General features: G+C 39.2%; 1 protein-coding gene across 1 annotated transcript in view; it reads right to left on the reverse strand.

Moving 5' to 3' along the window:
- LOC131690597 (uncharacterized) overlaps positions 1-18,215 on the reverse strand; it is a 541,241-nt gene that overhangs the window by 120,641 nt on the left and 402,385 nt on the right. The window contains exon 9 of the mRNA XM_058976500.1: positions 992-1,189. Coding sequence (XP_058832483.1) covers positions 992-1,189 — 198 coding nt within the window. The remainder of the gene's footprint in view (positions 1-991; positions 1,190-18,215) is intronic.

Genomic DNA, 18,215 nt, shown 5'->3' on the forward strand with positions numbered 1-18,215 from the left:
TTCTTGACGAGATGTCGTCTAGTACTCTCATAGAGGAAGTTGCCGCAAATAAGTTGGGAGCCAAGGGCGAGTCGGAGTCGTTGATCGTAACCTAGACGGGAGACATCAAGCGGTACGAGAATGCCCCGCGTCGTCTCAGTTTGGTTCTGTCAGCGTAAGGATCACAGGAGAAGTTTCGTTTGGAGTAGCCGAAGCTGAACGTACAATTTTCGGAGGTAGTCAAGCGATACTCGCATCTGGCAGGTGTCAGTGTAACTGACTATTCTAATAACCTCCATCTAATTGCGTCGATGGAGTCACGATAAGGCGAACCAATTACCGTGCGATAGAGACTTGGTTGTTTTTTTCTGTGTTTGCGGATCGGAAAAATTATGATGAAACTGTATTATTTCACGATTTCACTGCCTTCAATACTTAAAATCAGTTATTTGGTAGCATGCAATAAAATGTTGAAAGTAAACGTGCCAAAGCCTTTAAATTGGAATATACTTGTCAACAAATCATTTTACGCGAAATACATCTGGAATTGATTTTCCATAGACAAACACTACCGAAAAATGAATCTTCAATTAAATTTATAATTTTACCTAATTTGGGTACTCCTTTTGGGAAATTTTGACTATATGTCCCGTTTCCCGATTTATTACTTTTTTTATCCGGTCAGAATGAATGAGTTCCGAACTCTCATTGGATTTTTTACCTAATAAAGACTAGAATTCAGCTACAAATTTATCTTTAATTTAATTAGAGGGATATACCCCTTATTTTTTGCCCAAAAAACTAACCACATATTAGTGCCGCACTAATAAACAGTGAACGTACTACCGATAATGCAATATTTCAACAAGCCAGCGGCCACTTCCCTCGTTAGCCTACGAATACCCAGAATTTAACTCACTGACAATTCCCAGAATAATGGATTTCAATCCGCAATGTAAAACAGAGAGTAAAATCTCACCCCCTTTTGCGTTGGCTGAACACCTACCCTTACCTGTCGCTCTGCGGCGGACACGTTCTCGGCACTCCGCGCCTTCCGGCACAGCACCGACTGGGATCCGTAACGGCGGATGAACTCGATCGAATCGAACCCTCTGCCCTCGGATGAAACAAATATCGCCGAGTTTATTCGGGCCCGCGTGCACCGTTCCGATATTACCGACGACGGTTCCTCCGGCCAGGGATGGTAAGGCTGCTTAACGTTGGTGATTGACGGGCATGGAGCCGGAGCCGGATCCGGATATGGGGAGGGTACCGCCATTGTTTGCATTGTTGATTGCGTTGAGCGGGATTGGAACGAGAAAAAAAGGGATACATGTTTTGATTAAAATAAGCGTTTTCTCTGTGGGTGGGGCAAACAAAAAAAGAAAGTAGAAACAAGCTGTAATTGATTGTTAACCAGAAAAATCACTAAAGTGATTGAATTTTGAAGCAAAGCGTATGAAGTGCTGCACCATGAGTGGAACATGCTCACATCTAGCTAATCTGTAACCGAATTTAAATCAAGAAGGGGGAAATAAATTATTCTGTCAACTGCAAACAATTAATGGAGTGTTTTGAAATACTGCTGCTCCAACTCATCCTTCAAGCGGAATTATTCATTGGAAAACGGTTTACTATTCGTGATATGCGAGGGAAAGTTTGTATAAAATTATGCTCGTCGCTCTTCCAGGAATTTTTACACTGTACCAGTTGGATACCTTTTTGATTATTTCCAGTTTTATTTTTCTGTATGTTTGATGAGTGAAATGGTTTGCTGGTAGCAAAACACTGGTTGTAAGCTCAAATCACAACCAGGAAGGATTAATAGTGCTATTTTGGATAATTGCCTCCCCTCTCTGTAATTCTAGAAATGCCGAAATGGAAAAGCAAGTTATTTATTTTTCAAGCAAAGTCCAGGAACAGGATGTAATAACAGATTTTCAGTTAGTGTAGCTCTTCTAATTAGGGGTGTTTAAAGTCGATTCCGAGTAATAATGTCTAGTGATTCGCAGATTAATGGAAACAGGGTAGACGTTCTCTCATTTATCTAATTAGTAGCGTGTTTCAGGAAAAGTATGATTATTCTCATATATAGAGTGCAACGGGGTAAAATAGGTATGGGGGTACAATAGGTATATGGCATTATCTTTGCTACGTTATTGCATTGAGGTTGCTCGTGTTGCGTGAATTAGATATATGGTAGGGAACATCGTTGACGACTGTAATTTTGGCTGTTACCGTGGATCAGCTGTATTAGTTACGGCGACGTTTATGTTTTCGCGTGTTGTTCCGCGAAAACACATTTTTTTCGTCCTCAGTACAGCACATTTAATCAATGTAAAAAAGCCAAGTGAGTTTTTTCTTACGTGAGAATTAATGGTGAACACGTGTTCTGCGTTGGTTTTTAAATGTTTTTGGCTTAAAAAAATACTGACTTCAAAATGAAACATACACTTGGGGGTACGATAGGTCAGTCGTTTGAGGGGCAATGTAGGCCACTACTATAATGCAAATTTCAGCAGCATTGTTACGGTTCCACATCCACAGTCGTTGCTTTGTATATATCTTTCCCGTTTTCATCCCAGCGTTAGCAGGGAGACGGTCGAAAAAATGACCAAAGAAACGCTGAACTGCAATGAGGATATTAGAGTTATTCCGCTGGTGAAAAAAGGAATTAACGTCAGTACTTTATTTTCTTCAAAGTCGGAGTTCATCCACAATACCGCACAACAGAATACAGATACACGACCGCAAAGCATACTGTTCAAGGAATTTGAGGATAGCCGTACCCGCTGGCACATATGTTCTTGGTACGCTGCTTCAACACGGCCCTTCTACGATACCACCATTGTGAAGGAGTGTCGATGTCGAGCGCATACTGGGGCGCAACTCAGTTGGTACCGTGGAATCCCTGGGGAACCTCGCCATAGTCGAGCCATTGCTGCCAGCTTTCAGCAGTAGCCCCTGTCCTATGTGCGTGAGTGGAGAAGGGATCTTCCAAACCGTCATTCCCGGAAAGTATGATTATTTAAATTCCAATCATACAACGTTTCACACTTCTAGCTCCCACCGATAGCTACCTTCGTCGTCACGCAACGTTGCGGATATGAGTTGCCTCGAGTCCCCCGCCATTGTCGAGACAGTGATCGTCAGTCGTTTTAATTCCGTGGTAGTGATTTAAGAACCTACTAGCTTGCTCCAACATTGCGCTGCTAGTACTGTCTACGTCACCCCAGCCGAACCTAATCCAACCTCCAACAGTATCAAGGTTTGATACTAGAACGTCGGTGGCCTAATTTCATAAGCGGACTCCTATTTGCTAGTTGCTACGGGCTGTTGTTATGACGTCATCGCCTTGACCGAAACTTGACAACCGAATGCTGTCTCGGTAGGTGTTTGGTTCGGCATTTAATATATAACGCTGAGATCGCAACGTTCTCAACAACCATAAAACGTCAGGTGGTGATGTGCTTATCGCTGTTCGCCATGGCATAAAATCCCGATTGATCAAAGACGACCGGTGGTTGAGCAAGTGTGGCTATCACTGAAACTGTATTTCCCACCTGAGAGAATTCGCGATTCCAGCCTGATTGATGTACATTTTTCCTCCGTATTCTTCGTTATATCGATCGCTGCCCCGAATGATGATATCGTTATTCTGGGTGGCTTAAACATGCCTGGCTTGACATGGTATCCAGCAAGCAGTGGATTTCTACGGCTGGATACAGAAAAATCTGTGCTTATCGGCAACGCCAGTAGTATATAAGAAAGCTACAGTAGCGTCCATTCGGCAAATCAATAATGTCACAACCAGGCTTGCGAAATGTACCGGAGAACGACACGAATGAGCAGACAATCATACAACGCAACTGGCGGCAGCTGCCGACTGCCCAGTACTGCAGCAGCAGCGACTGGAAATGTCATGGATCTCATAACATTTCCATTCGGGAATGTTATGTTCGTTCTGTTCTGTAAGCTGTCTTTTTCTCCCGAGTCCGAGATAGACCCGTTGTGGTAAACAGCTACTCTTTCCCCATGCTGTCACCAATGAGCCCGACACAGGGTTGTTAATCGATAATTAATCGTCATCGTCGATAACGTTAACCACCCGTCAACGTCATCGGAAACTCCGTTAACGATAATGTATCGTCGCCTTCATCGTCATCGTCGATAATTGTATCGTCGTTTTCATCGTCATCGTCGGTTCATCGGTTATCGCGATACATTTTGCGTTACTTTCCCGTTTATTGGGGTTGAAGTTGATGCGGTTAACTTTCAATGGTTTAGAATTAAATAACTATTGAAGGACATGTTGTTGGCAGTTGAAAATCAATAGTTTTGGACATTTTCTATGCGAAGGGGGGGGGGGGGGTCCGACGATGTGTCAAAATGGAGTTTTTTGTCAACTTTTCGGGAGAGTTTTATATTGAAGGGAAAGTTATTGGCAGTTGATAATCAATAGTTTTGGACATTTTCAATACACAGGGGGTTCGACGATGTGTCAAAATGGATTTTTTCAACTATTGAGGAAAGTTTGTTATATTGAAGAAGTTATTGGTAAGTGAAAATCAATAGTTTTGGGCATTTTCAATGTACCGTCGGTGCGTAAAAATAGATTTTTTTTCAACTTTTCGTGAACTTTTTATATTCAAGGGCAATCGATAGTTTTGGACATTTTCAATTCACACGAGGATCCAAAGGTGAAAGGCAAAAAGGTGAAAGAAATTCTTTGAACCACGAAAAACATTTTTAGTTATAGTGTCTTCAGCAAAGTTTATTTATATTTTTTTTTTCATTTAAAAAGTATTAGTTGGGTGATTAATTCCTCTAAAGCTGAGAAGAAAGTTTTTGCCTATGTTTATGAAAATAAAAAAAAACTTTCTTTGGCAAAGTTGTTGAGAATATCGCTGAAGAGACTATGTGTCTATCTGTCGATTTTAATTTACATTTGTGGAGATTTTTTTGATATACCCCTGAAAATTGCTTTTTTTTCAAAATACTTTTCCTGGTAATTTTGTAGAATTTCAAAATGTTCCAAGATGTTGTTCAGCATAAGAAAATACAGAATTTTTATAATGTAAGTTTATTTGTATCTCTTACAACTTAGAAGTTATCGAATGTTTTAGTGCCCAAAAAGCAATATTTTGGTATGGAAGCCGCAAATTTCCGCAGACGAATACCAATACGAATCTGTAAAACAAACACTATCAAAATCGTTTGGTGGGCTCTAGCTTACGTTCAAGTCAAATTCGAGTAAATTCCTTCTTTAGCATATTTTTCTTATCTTAGAGATGCAAAATATACAAAAATAATAATACTGTACTGTAAGACCTCCTTAAGGAATTTTTTTACTAAATGATCAGAACGGATTATGAGGCTTTGTCGAGGAACTACAGAAGAATATTTTAACCGCTCCGGTTTATTAAAAAGAAAGAAAAAAAATATGTTAGTCCAGGTGTTTGCGTTTCGACTTCGTCTCTTCAGAACCAGCAAAAATATGTGCCGATTTCGTCAATGCCATCGTTTTATCACCCTATAGTTCGCCAAGCGGCTGATAAAAACGGGTCTTCACTGTATTCAAAAAACGAATAAAACTCTATTATGAGGCCGTACATAAATTACACTACATATTTATGGGTAAAAGAAGGAAGCATGAAGCATCTTGTTACATAGTGGAGCGAAGAAACGGAGGAGGGGGCTAAAAGCTTCCTAACTAGAAAAGGAAATCAAACATTGGAAATATGTATATTCTCCTTTTCAAAATCCGAAATCTTCTGGTTTAAATCAAAATTATAATAAATTCTGTTAATCACCACACGACTTAAATGTGTAGTGTGATTTGTGAATGGCCTAATAATAGTGGTTTAGTAGTTTTTTCAATATATGATTTTGCGTGCTAAAAATTACTAATCGCACAATAGCTCAAAATTTGTTTTCTTCATGGTCAAAACAATTTGATCACCTTTTTGCCGCTTGGAAACACTGTGCACCTGGGACTCTTCTGTGCACCAACTTACTCGAAAAGTTGAAAAAATTCAATTTCGACTCATCATCGGACCCTTCTGCGTATTGAAATGTCCAAAATTATTGATTTTCAATTGCCAGCAACTTTCCCTTCAACATAATACATTTTCCCGAAAAGTTGAAATAATTTCATTTTGACGCATCGTCAGACCCCGCTGTGCATAGAAAATGTCCAAAACTATTCATTTTCAACTGCCAACAACATGTCCTTCAATAAGTATTTATTTCTAAACAATTGAAAGTTAACCGCATCAACTTCAACTCCAATAAACTGGAAAGTAACGCAAAATGTATCGCGATAACCGATGAACCGACGATGACGATGAAAGCGACGATACAATTATCGACGATGACGATGAAGGCGACGATACATTATCGTTAACGGAGTTTCCGATGACGATACATTATCGTTAACGAGTAACGTCGATAAATTATCGTGAAAAATGTATCGCATTAACAACCCTGGCCGACAGTTCAGTTTACGCTATGCTTTGGGATTAGTTTTGCCTATCGGCGCTCACCAAATAATAACATAGCAAATCTGTTAAAAAATGTTTTGAGGAAAAAGGCATAGCTCTACCAATTACCAATAAGTTTTATAAACCTTCCTTTGTTTTTTTTTACTACGAAAAATATACTATCAAAAAACTATACCTTAGATATAATAAAATCATTGCTTTATCAATCTTTATCACCTTTGGAATTCAAATTTTTCTCACTTTTTCATCGTAAAAAAGGTTACATCCTTATTGGATTACTAAAAACATCTTGCGTTTAAAATGAACACTCCATGATCTCTCATGATTTTATCATGTTTTGAATAATAAAAAAATAATATTCTAGTACTGAAATGAATTTCAGTCTTCTCCAGATATCGATATGCATGAAATTGGGAGATTTTATCTATTAGAAACACGTTTTCACTGCTGGTCTCAACGCAATAATATTTTTGTATCTCTAAAGATGGGATCAACGTCTTTTGTCAATGATTTTTTATCTTTGTGGTATTGGCACAGACTAACAGACATAACACTCAAAAACAAAGCTTCGCCCGCATTAACGGTCATTTTAAATATATTTCTAGTTGGGACTGTGGCCACATTTGAAATTATGGCGCCACTGACATATGAACAAGCATACTGGGGATAGACCACTAGTGAAAAATTGTTCCCAAACCTGAGGGGTAACCCACCAGTAAATGAGTGTTTGGGACTGTGAATAAAAGGTGGAGCTAGTGTTCTGGGAAAATTGTCGGATCGATGTTTTTTGAGGGAATTTCCTCATAGTGTTTTTTTTATGATTAATTTATTTAGGCCCAAATGCGGTAGCTCGACGAGGCCGATTGTTTGTTTTTTACAATAAATAAAAAAAACATCTACGTTAAATTTTTGGTCTCGTTCAGACGCAGCTTTCTGCTGCGTGTTGAGATCCTTTTTCTAGGGGGCGAAAGAGTGCCAGTGTTGTCCACTGCAATTTGAGGTTCGATCCGTTTGTCTTCTTTCGCGTTGTCGTTCATGTCCATGTCCTCATTCGTAGTACTTTCCTGCTGCTCGCGGTCAGATGTTCCAGTTTGTGTCTTACTCTTATCGGTCGTTATTGTATGTTCGTATTTTTCGGCATTCGTTTTGTTGTTGTTGTTGCTGGTTGTTGGTGCTTGATCCGGAGATGTTGGTTTTGCAGCTGTTAGTGGTTTAGCGTAAGATGGTTCTGGGCTGATTTCAGTTGGATTGGTTAAGTTTTCCTTAACAGTTTCTACGCAAGGTTTTCCGAGGTGCAGCTTCTTCGTGCAGAACTGGCACGTAGGAATTTGCCCTGGGTACGTGACTAGTGATGTCTGTTGAATGAGAGCATCGTCCCTTCCTAACACTGTGAAGCTTAAGTATGAGGGAATTGGCTTGGTCACACGCATTCTCACCACACGAACACCGTTAGGGATGCCCGGGAAAAAATTCCTCCATGTATCATGTGTAACGGAGTCTAATTCTCCGTATTTTTGCAAGCATTTTTTAATCGCGCCGTCAGGGGTACGCGTAGCCAAATCATGGACCCGAACTTCTACGGCGCCGTTCTCGATGTGTACGGGAATGCTATATTTAACATTGCCGCATTCGGCGGTGTGCTGCATATTGTTTCGCGAGGCAAATGACTCAGCTTGGTTAATGTTGTTGAACGAAATCAGCACGCAATGTTTGATATGATGCATTTGTAGGGTTTTCACTTCAGCCAGATTGAGTTCCATTTGCACTTTTAATAACTGTTCCACTTCCCGAATGGCTGGTCTTACGGGGCATTTTGAAAAATCAACAGCAACACAGTTCGGCCGCATCTGTGTTGCTTTTTGCTGGGCACCGTCACTCATCACTATATCGCACAGTAGGTATAGGCTATTGTTATATGGACTGCTTGTGTGATAGGCACCGATTGATTTTTAGGTAGAGTTGACTGTTTCACTTGCGCGGGACGATTTTTTGCTTCTGCTCAGGGCGAGATGTGAAGACAAACTGATCCTCATAGTGTTATGTCTGTTAGTCTGTGGTAATGGTACCCAAATTGCCAGGAGAAGATACCAGTATTCAAATATCTGCAATTTCTCAGATAGTCAAGCAGCACTAAATGCCCTAAGGGCTCCTACATGTCGCTCAAAACTAATATGGGAGTGCATCCTTGCACTCCGACAACTGGCGGAGAAAAATCATGTCAATCTATACTGGGTTCTAGGAAATTGTGGAGTTGCAGGGAATGAAAAAGCCGAGGAGTTAGCAAGAAGAGGGTCTTCCACTAATTTTATCGGACCAGAACAATTCTGTGGATTCTCATCGAGTGCCCTCAAAATGGAGCTGAAGAAGTGGGAGATCGCAGCTATAAACAACAATTGGGGTACCGTAACTGGACTGCTACAATTAAAGAAATTGATTTCACCTAACGATAAAAAAGCCTGGAGTTAATTATGATTAAGGAGTAAGGGTTTCAGCGTGAAAAAACACTTTTTGCGATTTTTTTAGAACTTTGCGTGAAGCGAATTGATCAAAACTTTTGTACATTATAATGTATCATTTCAATAGCAATAACAAGCGCCATAAAAAATCATACATAGGCATTTGTTGTGGAGCGTGTTTGTGTGCTATTGAATGGGGATTGTCTGCGCGCCAGATGACGCTTCGGAACAAATTGTGTTTTCCTCCTATTTCGTTGAAAGTTGCAGCAACGCGCGATGGGTATTAGCTAGTTTTAAATAAAAATTTCTATTTTTGACGAAAAATTCCGCCTTTTTATGATTAAACACCCCCTTAATCAAAAAATAGCTTAAAAACTCAACGTAGGGTTTAGGTATTTTTTACCTAGAATGTGTTTGAAAGAAATCGGTTAAGTAGTTTTTGAATGGAAAGTAAAAACGCAAATCATGTTTTTTCCAGAGACGTTCTACAAAAAGCTTCATCACCGTGTCGTTTGTCGATATTTTGCATAGAAAAATTTCAGAATGTTATTGAAATGGTACACTATAATGTACAAAAGTTTTGATCAATTCGCTTCACGAAAAGTTCTAAAAAACTTTTGCAAAAAGTGTTTTTTCTTCATGCTGAACCCCTTGCCCCAACATACAATGGCAATGTTTGTGGAAATTGAATAGAAATAACATAGCACGTAACATAATGCTAGCCAATCTAGTCAACTTACACGAAACAATTTTCGTATCAATTAACGATCAGGAATTCATATAGATTGGTATTCATCCCTTTACTTATTTCATAAGAAAGATATAAGTAACAAAAGTGGCTTGTTAATTATCGAATACATGTGTTTAAGCGAAATAGTAACTTGAACGTGCACCCCATTTGAGATAATAAGTGAAACAAAGATGATAAGCAACGGTTTCAAATGGGTAAAGTTTAGATGAGAATATACTGAGAATGGGTTCACCACTCCATGTGTATAACTGATTTAACTCTCATCTCAATATAAGAAACAGAGCAATCATACGATAGAAAAATAAATAGAAACCCTTAACTGTAATTTATAATAGTGCGAAAAGATTACAGCAACATTGCTCAGCTGTGAACAAAGTAGATGAAAATTTAAATCATTCCTCAAATTCACACGACTTGGAGACGATTCATAAATTACAAAACGCAAAAATTGCCCAAAATTGACGCCCCCTCTCTCCCCCCGGAAGCATGTTCCAGTTCTGGGATACTATTTGTGAATTTCAATGGAATGCTGGCAATATGGGTATCAAAATTCATGGAATTGCTTCTGTATCCCGTGGATTTGGAACCATTTGGTGATTTGACCCTGGAACGGACATTCCGGAGCAGGTTCCCGTGGAGCAATGTGTGGCGATTCCGAGATCAAATTGCTATATGGTCCTCTAACAATAAATAACAGGCTTCCGAGACAATTTGAAGAGTTTTGATACTCCTATTGCTAGGACATTATCAAAATTTACAAATCATACTCTAGCACTAGAACATTACTCCGGAAAATCCAGATTACCAAGAACCAGGTTCATTCATCCGGTTAAATTTTACTGAATAAAAAAGTGGACGAGTTCCTCAATCCAAAACATCTAAAAGTGTCCAAATCGGTTAAAGAAAGCCATAGTTATGAGCATTTCAATTTGTGGGTACCCGGGTACCCTCGTCGGCCTGTTGAAGGAGTTTTTTGTTGGACACATACCGGTTAAGAAAATAATCTTAGATTATTTTCAATCTTCTTAAACAATCAAATTGTGCATCGCCAACAAAAAATAAATAATAGCTGACCATTCTCCCACTCTATTTTGGCACACTTCCTCTTTCTATATTGCCCAATACATTCCCTCCCAGCTGTCGGGAGAAAAATGTTATGACATCACGGTTATGGATAGCAAAACAGTTCAGATATGCTGCTGTCACAACATATCGAACTCGTAACATTCCCGAAGCACCTAACTTTACCCTCTGAGCACATTACAGTACATCGCCACTCAGAAACAACCAAACCTTCGGCTTCTGTACATGAGTGCTACGAAATGACTGTACCCTAATTCGCTTGCGTGTGTCATACCTCTCACGGTAACACACAGCACTCATTCAGACACTGAACGGCTATAGCACCGCTCGGCAGCTGGGCTCGCCGCTGGCTGTGACTGTGTTGTCTTAGGTGCCAGCCAAAATAAATGTTAGCAGTTCGCAAGCCTGGCTACCGTAGACGACTGATTGACTGCGTTCATTCAGTTTCGATTGAATGAAATGAAATTTTACTGCACTGAGTCAGTGCAGTAAAATTTCATTTCATTCAATCGAAACTGAATGAACGCAGTCAATCAGTCGTCTACGGTAGCATTCATATTCATTTAACGCATCAGTTGCTGTTGATCTGAAGCTCAGTTCGTGGCACTTCACTCATCGATGCTTTCAAATGAGTTGCAATTCATATTCAACCTCTTTCGTTTGATCCTCCTCTGGTTTTCTGGTGGTAGAAACTAAACAGGCAAAAACGTCAAATGACCAGAACCTGTTATTCAATTGACAGTGAACTCTGAGTGACTCAAACGAAGACGGCAGCAGAACTCAATTGATATAGTGGTGGTATGCTTACAGTGAAAGACTCGCAGTTTCACTTGAAACGAATATTTTCGTTTGAAATTGATATTTTACCGCACTGCTGGTCACAACACAAGAATGGACGTACATTGGATCTCTGCTTTGTAAGCGCTCAAGATTATGTTCCCTATTGTTCCACGACTCCGTTTCCTTTAGTCCAGCATGTGCGTCATCATTACCCACTACAGCTTGTACTTGATGGTAATATAGGAGTATACTTTGAAAACGTTACTAGATCCATCGTCTACGATTTTGAAAACGCAGATTGCGACACCATCATTGGCATGCTGTAAACTGGGTCGAAAATCTCAACTGCGAGGACGTTTTATAGTATTCTTAATAATCGACCAACATGTATTAAAAACAACAAGTAGCCTATTTTGGCGGTATACAACGCACATGTTTGCTGAAAAAAACATGATAAAGTAAGCTTACCCTATTCATAGGGTTCTAGAGTGCCACAGACCAAACCTTTTTACCTTTGTTGTGCATAGTTTAGACAGTGAAAAAAGTGCCTTTTTGTGCATTTTGGTTCTTACTTATATGTAGTTGAAGTTGGTGTAAAAAATGTAAAAATCGTCAATAACTTCGAAACAAATGAGTATTTTTACATACAGTCTTCGACAATATTATGAAGTTTTGAAATCTCCACATCTGCCTTAAACATCGTTTGCACGAAAAGTTACAATCAAAAAAGTTATATTCAAAAAACTAAATTTTATGGGGGGGGGGGGGGAATGCCATATAAAACGCCTTATAAATCGATAACCTTTAGTCCTACAAGTTCAAGTTCTTCAACAAAACTCATTTAGCATTTTAGCATTTCTAAAACTTTGTCCAAGACACCACCTTTCTACTTCGTTAGCATAAAAATGTAATGTAACGACAGCATAAGTCACTAAGTCACTTTACGCTTGTTCGGATATGCCGTGGACTTGATTCGCATTTTAAAGTGTAAAAATATCCTGACTCCAGCACTAGTAAACAAAAGGTTAAGTCGTCGGAAAATTCTAAGCTTGCTCATATGACCCTATTCCACGCTTTTCTAAGCTTTCTTCCTTCAACTCCTTGCTCTCCCTTTAGTACTATAACTCTTAATATTGAAAAATATTTCACACTTTCCAGTCCCTTGATAATTAAATGGTATTACAACATAAAAAAGGGATAATTGTCTCACTCTTAGTAGTTAATAAAAAAGGAAAAAGGTAGTTAACAGAAGTATGACGGAAGCGAACCAGCCATTCGAATTAAACAATTAATTCATTATATTGGTTTTTGAACGTATATGCCAATATTTTAATTAGGACTATTTTGATGGTATCCAACAGGTAAACTGATTGAAATGGTGAGTCAAACGAAAGCATTTTGTGAAAAAATTCACCTCAGAGGCAGGATTCGAACCTGCAGCCCTTGGGACTCCGGCCCAAGGCACAAAAATCAAATGCCTATTTCTGTTTGTATTTACCGAAATCAACATTCAGATTAACCGCCTCCCTCATTCGTTAACTCTCCAACTGACTGAATTTTCATGCAGAATCCAATGCTTGAGTGCAGAGGAAACATAAATTGCTTCATCAACCAAAGCATTAATTTGTTATTATGTGGACAGTTTGAAAGCAGAAGTTGGCATCTTCAACATTTTCGAGCATAAATGAACTGCGTAATCTATATTTAGTGCACTTTTGCTAAATAATCCCCCTCAGAGCTAGCATAGAAACCAAATTCAGTTTGCTTCTGAAACCGAATATATCCGAACCTGAATGCGTTGTGTCGGAAGAACGAATGACGAGGGAAACGAACCAAACATTTCATTCATCGCGCCGGGCATCGTTTGAGGGGCAATGTAGGCCACTACTATAATGCAAATTTCACTTAGTTTGACAGGTAACTGGTGCGTAATTTCATGTGAAAAACGCCAAAATGAAGTGAAGAGGACGTAAAGAATACAATTGTACAATATGGCGCCAGTATTCGATTAGCCTCTAAATAAACCAAGATTCCGTTCGAATTATTACGTGCTCGTGTGAAAGAGATGTGCTCGCCAGCAAAGGAAGCGCGTCAGATATTTCACGAGAGGTAACAATATAATAATTTAAGGTGTTTTTGAAGTTGATAATCGAAAAAAACTTGATCGAAAAAGAAAAGAAATCCAAAAGAATGCTCCCAAGCGTAAACGTGGTCGTCCCACAGCTGTGCTACTCAGCCACCAAATACCCCCTCAACTGCAACGCCACCTAAATTTGATTGTTGTCATTGAATACTGGATGCGATCACTGTACAAAAATCGTTAAATTGGATGAGGACTTCATTGAATGCATAGTTTTTTGCAAAAAATGGGGTGCATATGCATTTCGGAAAAAAAAACTAAACAAGCCGCACTTTAGAGTTCTCTCGGAAAACCCGAATTTATTTTGGAAGCGTAATATGTGTATTAAGCTGCGAAAACTCGCTCGTTTTTGCGACACAGTCTTTGGTGTGATATCACGACTATTGCTGAGAAACCAGATGACGTCTGGGCTGAACTAAAGGCTGAGTTATCCAAAAACAATCAGCAAATATCGCACCTCACTAAAAAGGTCTCTGTTTCTACGCCCGTTTCATGAATTGAATTTCGATTTCTTTCAAGTTAATGCAGGAATGTCAATTTTTTTAGCTCTGGCACAAACACTTATGCTATCCCTGGGGAACCCCATCAGATCAACACTCTCCATCGTAATCAAGTGTCCTGAGACGATTAAAAACTGCCAAACGAGCTGCATTTGAAAATTCTCGTAGCATAAGACGCTAGCATCACGAAACCACTACTTTCAACTTAACCAGAAATACAAACAGCAAAGCAGACAAATCTGCTTCAGACACCTGCGAAACGCCGAGCGTCCACTGAAATCTAAACCTAGTCGTTCTGGAAGTATGTGAATGAAAACCGGGTTCCCATCTTCTATAACATAAAATGGAGTCTAGTGCACCGGCACTAAGGAAATCTGCTAGCTGTTCACCGACAAATTATCAAGTATTTTATCTGACGGCGAATCTCACTCCTCATTCAGGATGATCCACCAACCAAGTTTGCGTAACTAATTGTGTTATCCTTGCAGCTTACGGTAATTCCCCGGGTCCAGATGGTGTACCATCGATTTTTGTAAAAAAGAGCATCAGCGGGCTTCTTGAACCACTTCAATAAGTCTTCGAGCTATCGCTATACTGGAACATTTCCTACTTGCTGGAAAGCGGTCAATATGTTTCCGGTTCATAAAAAGTGGAATAAATTGAGGAATTTCGTGTTTAAGTGCGGTATCCAAACTATTCGAGCTGCTTGTTTTGGACCTTATTTTCTTTCACTGAAAGCTGTAACTGTTACTACTTCGTTGATGACCAACATGGTTTTATGCCTAAACCATCGACTCTCATTCACAACGTATGTATTCGATGAATTCACTGACGGACTGCAAACCGGTACTATTTACATGGATCTATCCGCGGCTTTCGACAAAATCAACGATGATATTGCAATAGCCAAGCTAAATAAACTCGGTATTGACGGTCAACTAACTCGCTGGTTTCGTTCCTATCTCGATGGAAGGCAACTCCAAATCAGTATTAAGGACCATCTATGTGCACCATTTCTCGCTACATCCGGTATCCAGCAAGGAAGCCACCTCGGCTCAGAAATATTACTCCTCTTTTTAATGACGTCCATATCAAACTACAAGGACCCCGCCTCTCCTTCACCGACGATATGAAGGTTTTTCGACAGATACGTCCGGTTAACGTTAGAATATTGTTTTACTTTTAGAAACGAACGGGATTGACAGAATCGAGGCCGTCCTACGCCGGTTCATACGCTTTGCCCTTCGACATATCCCATGGCGAAACAGATTCAAACTGCCGAGCTACGAAAACCGTAGCCAGTTAAACCTCGATACACTCAGCCTCCAGAGGGACTGCTCTCGAGCTCTATTCTACTTGGACTTACTCTCTGCCAGAGTGGATCGCTCTACTATTCTAAAACGCCTGAATCTTCAAGCCCGCATTCGAACACAGTTTTTGTCAATCCTTAAATGTAACTTGGCTTAGAACCATTATTGGGGCCAAAGGATCTGTTGGTGTTGATCTAACAAATAGACAAATAAATGAGACGTAATGAAAGTTTCAAGAGGTAAGGCTACAATGCAACTTTTAAAAACTGTTTTTTTCAACCTATTTTTTTGTCAAATTTTCCAGAATAAGAAGGACCTACAACCAGTAGTTTACGATAGTTTGTGAAAGCGTCTCCTGCTGCAAATAGAGATGGACAAATGGATTCAGTTTAGTAAGCGAATAGTGTCCGATTTACTCGAAGAAAAGGAATCGACTCTTGATCGATTCAGTGATTCATTTTTAGAAAATTAAAGAAATTAGACATTTTGATTCCATAGAAACAAATTAGTGTACGTGTGTTCATTTCGCTTTTTTGTTATTCATGTCCACAGCTAACTCATTCCATTTGCTGCTTTTTATGATCATCGTGCTTCATTAGTTCGGTGCAGCGCATTCATTCAGTTATTTTCGATTCAAACTAAATTCAGTTTCACATTGAATTTTGTTTCTGTGCTGGCTCTAAGTTGGATAATTGAGCGAAATGCATCAGACAATGATCGATTCACTCGTCTATCTCTAGCTGCAAAGGCGCCTTTCTTAAGGAGTAGCGCCAATATAGAGCTCGATCAGAAATATGCGAATTTCGGGAAATTTGTTCGACGCAGGTACAAGTTCTACATTATTTTTACAAAAACAAAACTTTTTGAGCAACTCAGTGGAACGTCACAATTAAGCCTGATGTATTCCGTTTAATTCCACTGTAATGGTAATAATGAAATAATAAATGTAAAACAGTTGCTTTTCACCATCAATCAACATGTGTTCAAGCAACTGTTTTTCATTAATATTATTATAGTGAAACTAAACTTAATAAGGTATAAGTTACATTGAGATTCTGTAAACGAGTTTTATAATACTAGTACTGCAAGGAATACAAGGAATAGTTTCCTTAAATAATGTATTAAACTTATTCATTAAGCATTTCGCGGTTTGAGCTTTTCAGTATCTGGATGATACTACCCAACTGCCAAATTACATTTAACCAATTTGATTTTAGCGTTCATTCCATTTCCCAGAAAACCAGCTTTTGCTTTTAGGAAACTATCAAGCACATTCTCGTGCACATATTTTACGATCGGATTGATTTTCGCTTTTTCATGGCAGTGGTGAGCAAACCCAAGGTCCACGTTCCATCCGAATACGCGTATCGGCTACCGGGCGTCATGCTAGCAAACTCGGTCTGTGTCGGACCGCCCCATTTAAGGGGAGAGGGGGTGGTTGATATGAATCGTTCCGATGGTCAGAGTTGTTTTTGTTTTCTAACATGTGATGTCCGCTGTGCACCCGTTCTATTTCTGGGCACAGACCGGTTGATAATGTCGTTCTCTAGGCGATGGATGCATTGTGAATGTTCATCAGTGTGGCTCATGATAAGTAAATTCTATCGCAAGTTTGACCAACTTGTGTTCGAGACTTTTGATTCGGTAATTTACACGTACCAATATCTGTATAAAAAGTTCTAATCCTGTACACTTGTCGTATTCGAATTCCAAGCTTTGCTTTTGTATTTAGCACGCAGCCAATTAGAAAAGTAAAATATGTAGAAAATATGACAGTCGGTAGCCGTGTAAGCTTTGAACGCAAATATCTCCTTGAACCATTTGCTCCATTGCTTCTTATATTCAATTTTGAAATTGGTACGATTCAAAGTGATTCTCTAGAGAAATCATTGAATTAAAAACTGGTTATGTACCTGTTATATATCCATCGGGAATACTACCATATTTTCTCGCATAAACACAAAATAAACATGCACCATGCTGTTTAAATAGTTCTGAGAGGGAGAAATGCTTTCACTTTGTAATATTACTCCCTGAAGATAAGATTGGATGGAAAGAGAGTTTGTACATTAAGAGACTACAGTGGCGTAGCCTTAAGGGTTTTGCGGGATAACCCCCTCCCCCAAACCAAAATTAATTGAATTTTATTGAGATTGCGTAAAGTTGAGACAAAAACTCAACAACAAGAATAACATTTCGTAAACCAGATGAAAGATGATGAAAAATGACGTTTACTGTACTGGCAGGACAGGAGTCAGTCAATTATGTGAATAGTCGCTAAGCAGGATTGGAGATAATAAAATTTTCAACATATTTCAAGATAGTAGCTATTAATGGTGTATATTTGAGAGCTGAATTTAATGGCGAAATAAAATTTCGTGTACTAGGTGCTAGGGTTCATTGTCAAGTTGAGAGTTGAATGAAATAAATGCTCGAAAACTTTTTTACGATCGTACCCACATTCATTCGAAACTGTCAAACTTCGATTTTAAGGGGTTACGTCCCTGTAGAGCTCGAAAAAATAGGCATATTTCGAGATTTTTTCTCAAGGCAATAAAGGGATGAATTGAAATCTTGTTGAACGGGTTTTATAACAAAATTAATGAATAACGAAAAAATATTTTTTCGAATCATTCAATCACAAGATGGCGGCTGCAACATTTTCCCCCTTGTGTGTTTTTTGAAAAGGGTCTATGGCCGAAAATCTATCTCC

The sequence above is a fragment of the Topomyia yanbarensis genome, chromosome 3, assembly GCF_030247195.1.
Source record: "Topomyia yanbarensis strain Yona2022 chromosome 3, ASM3024719v1, whole genome shotgun sequence".
NCBI lineage: Eukaryota > Metazoa > Arthropoda > Insecta > Diptera > Culicidae > Topomyia > Topomyia yanbarensis.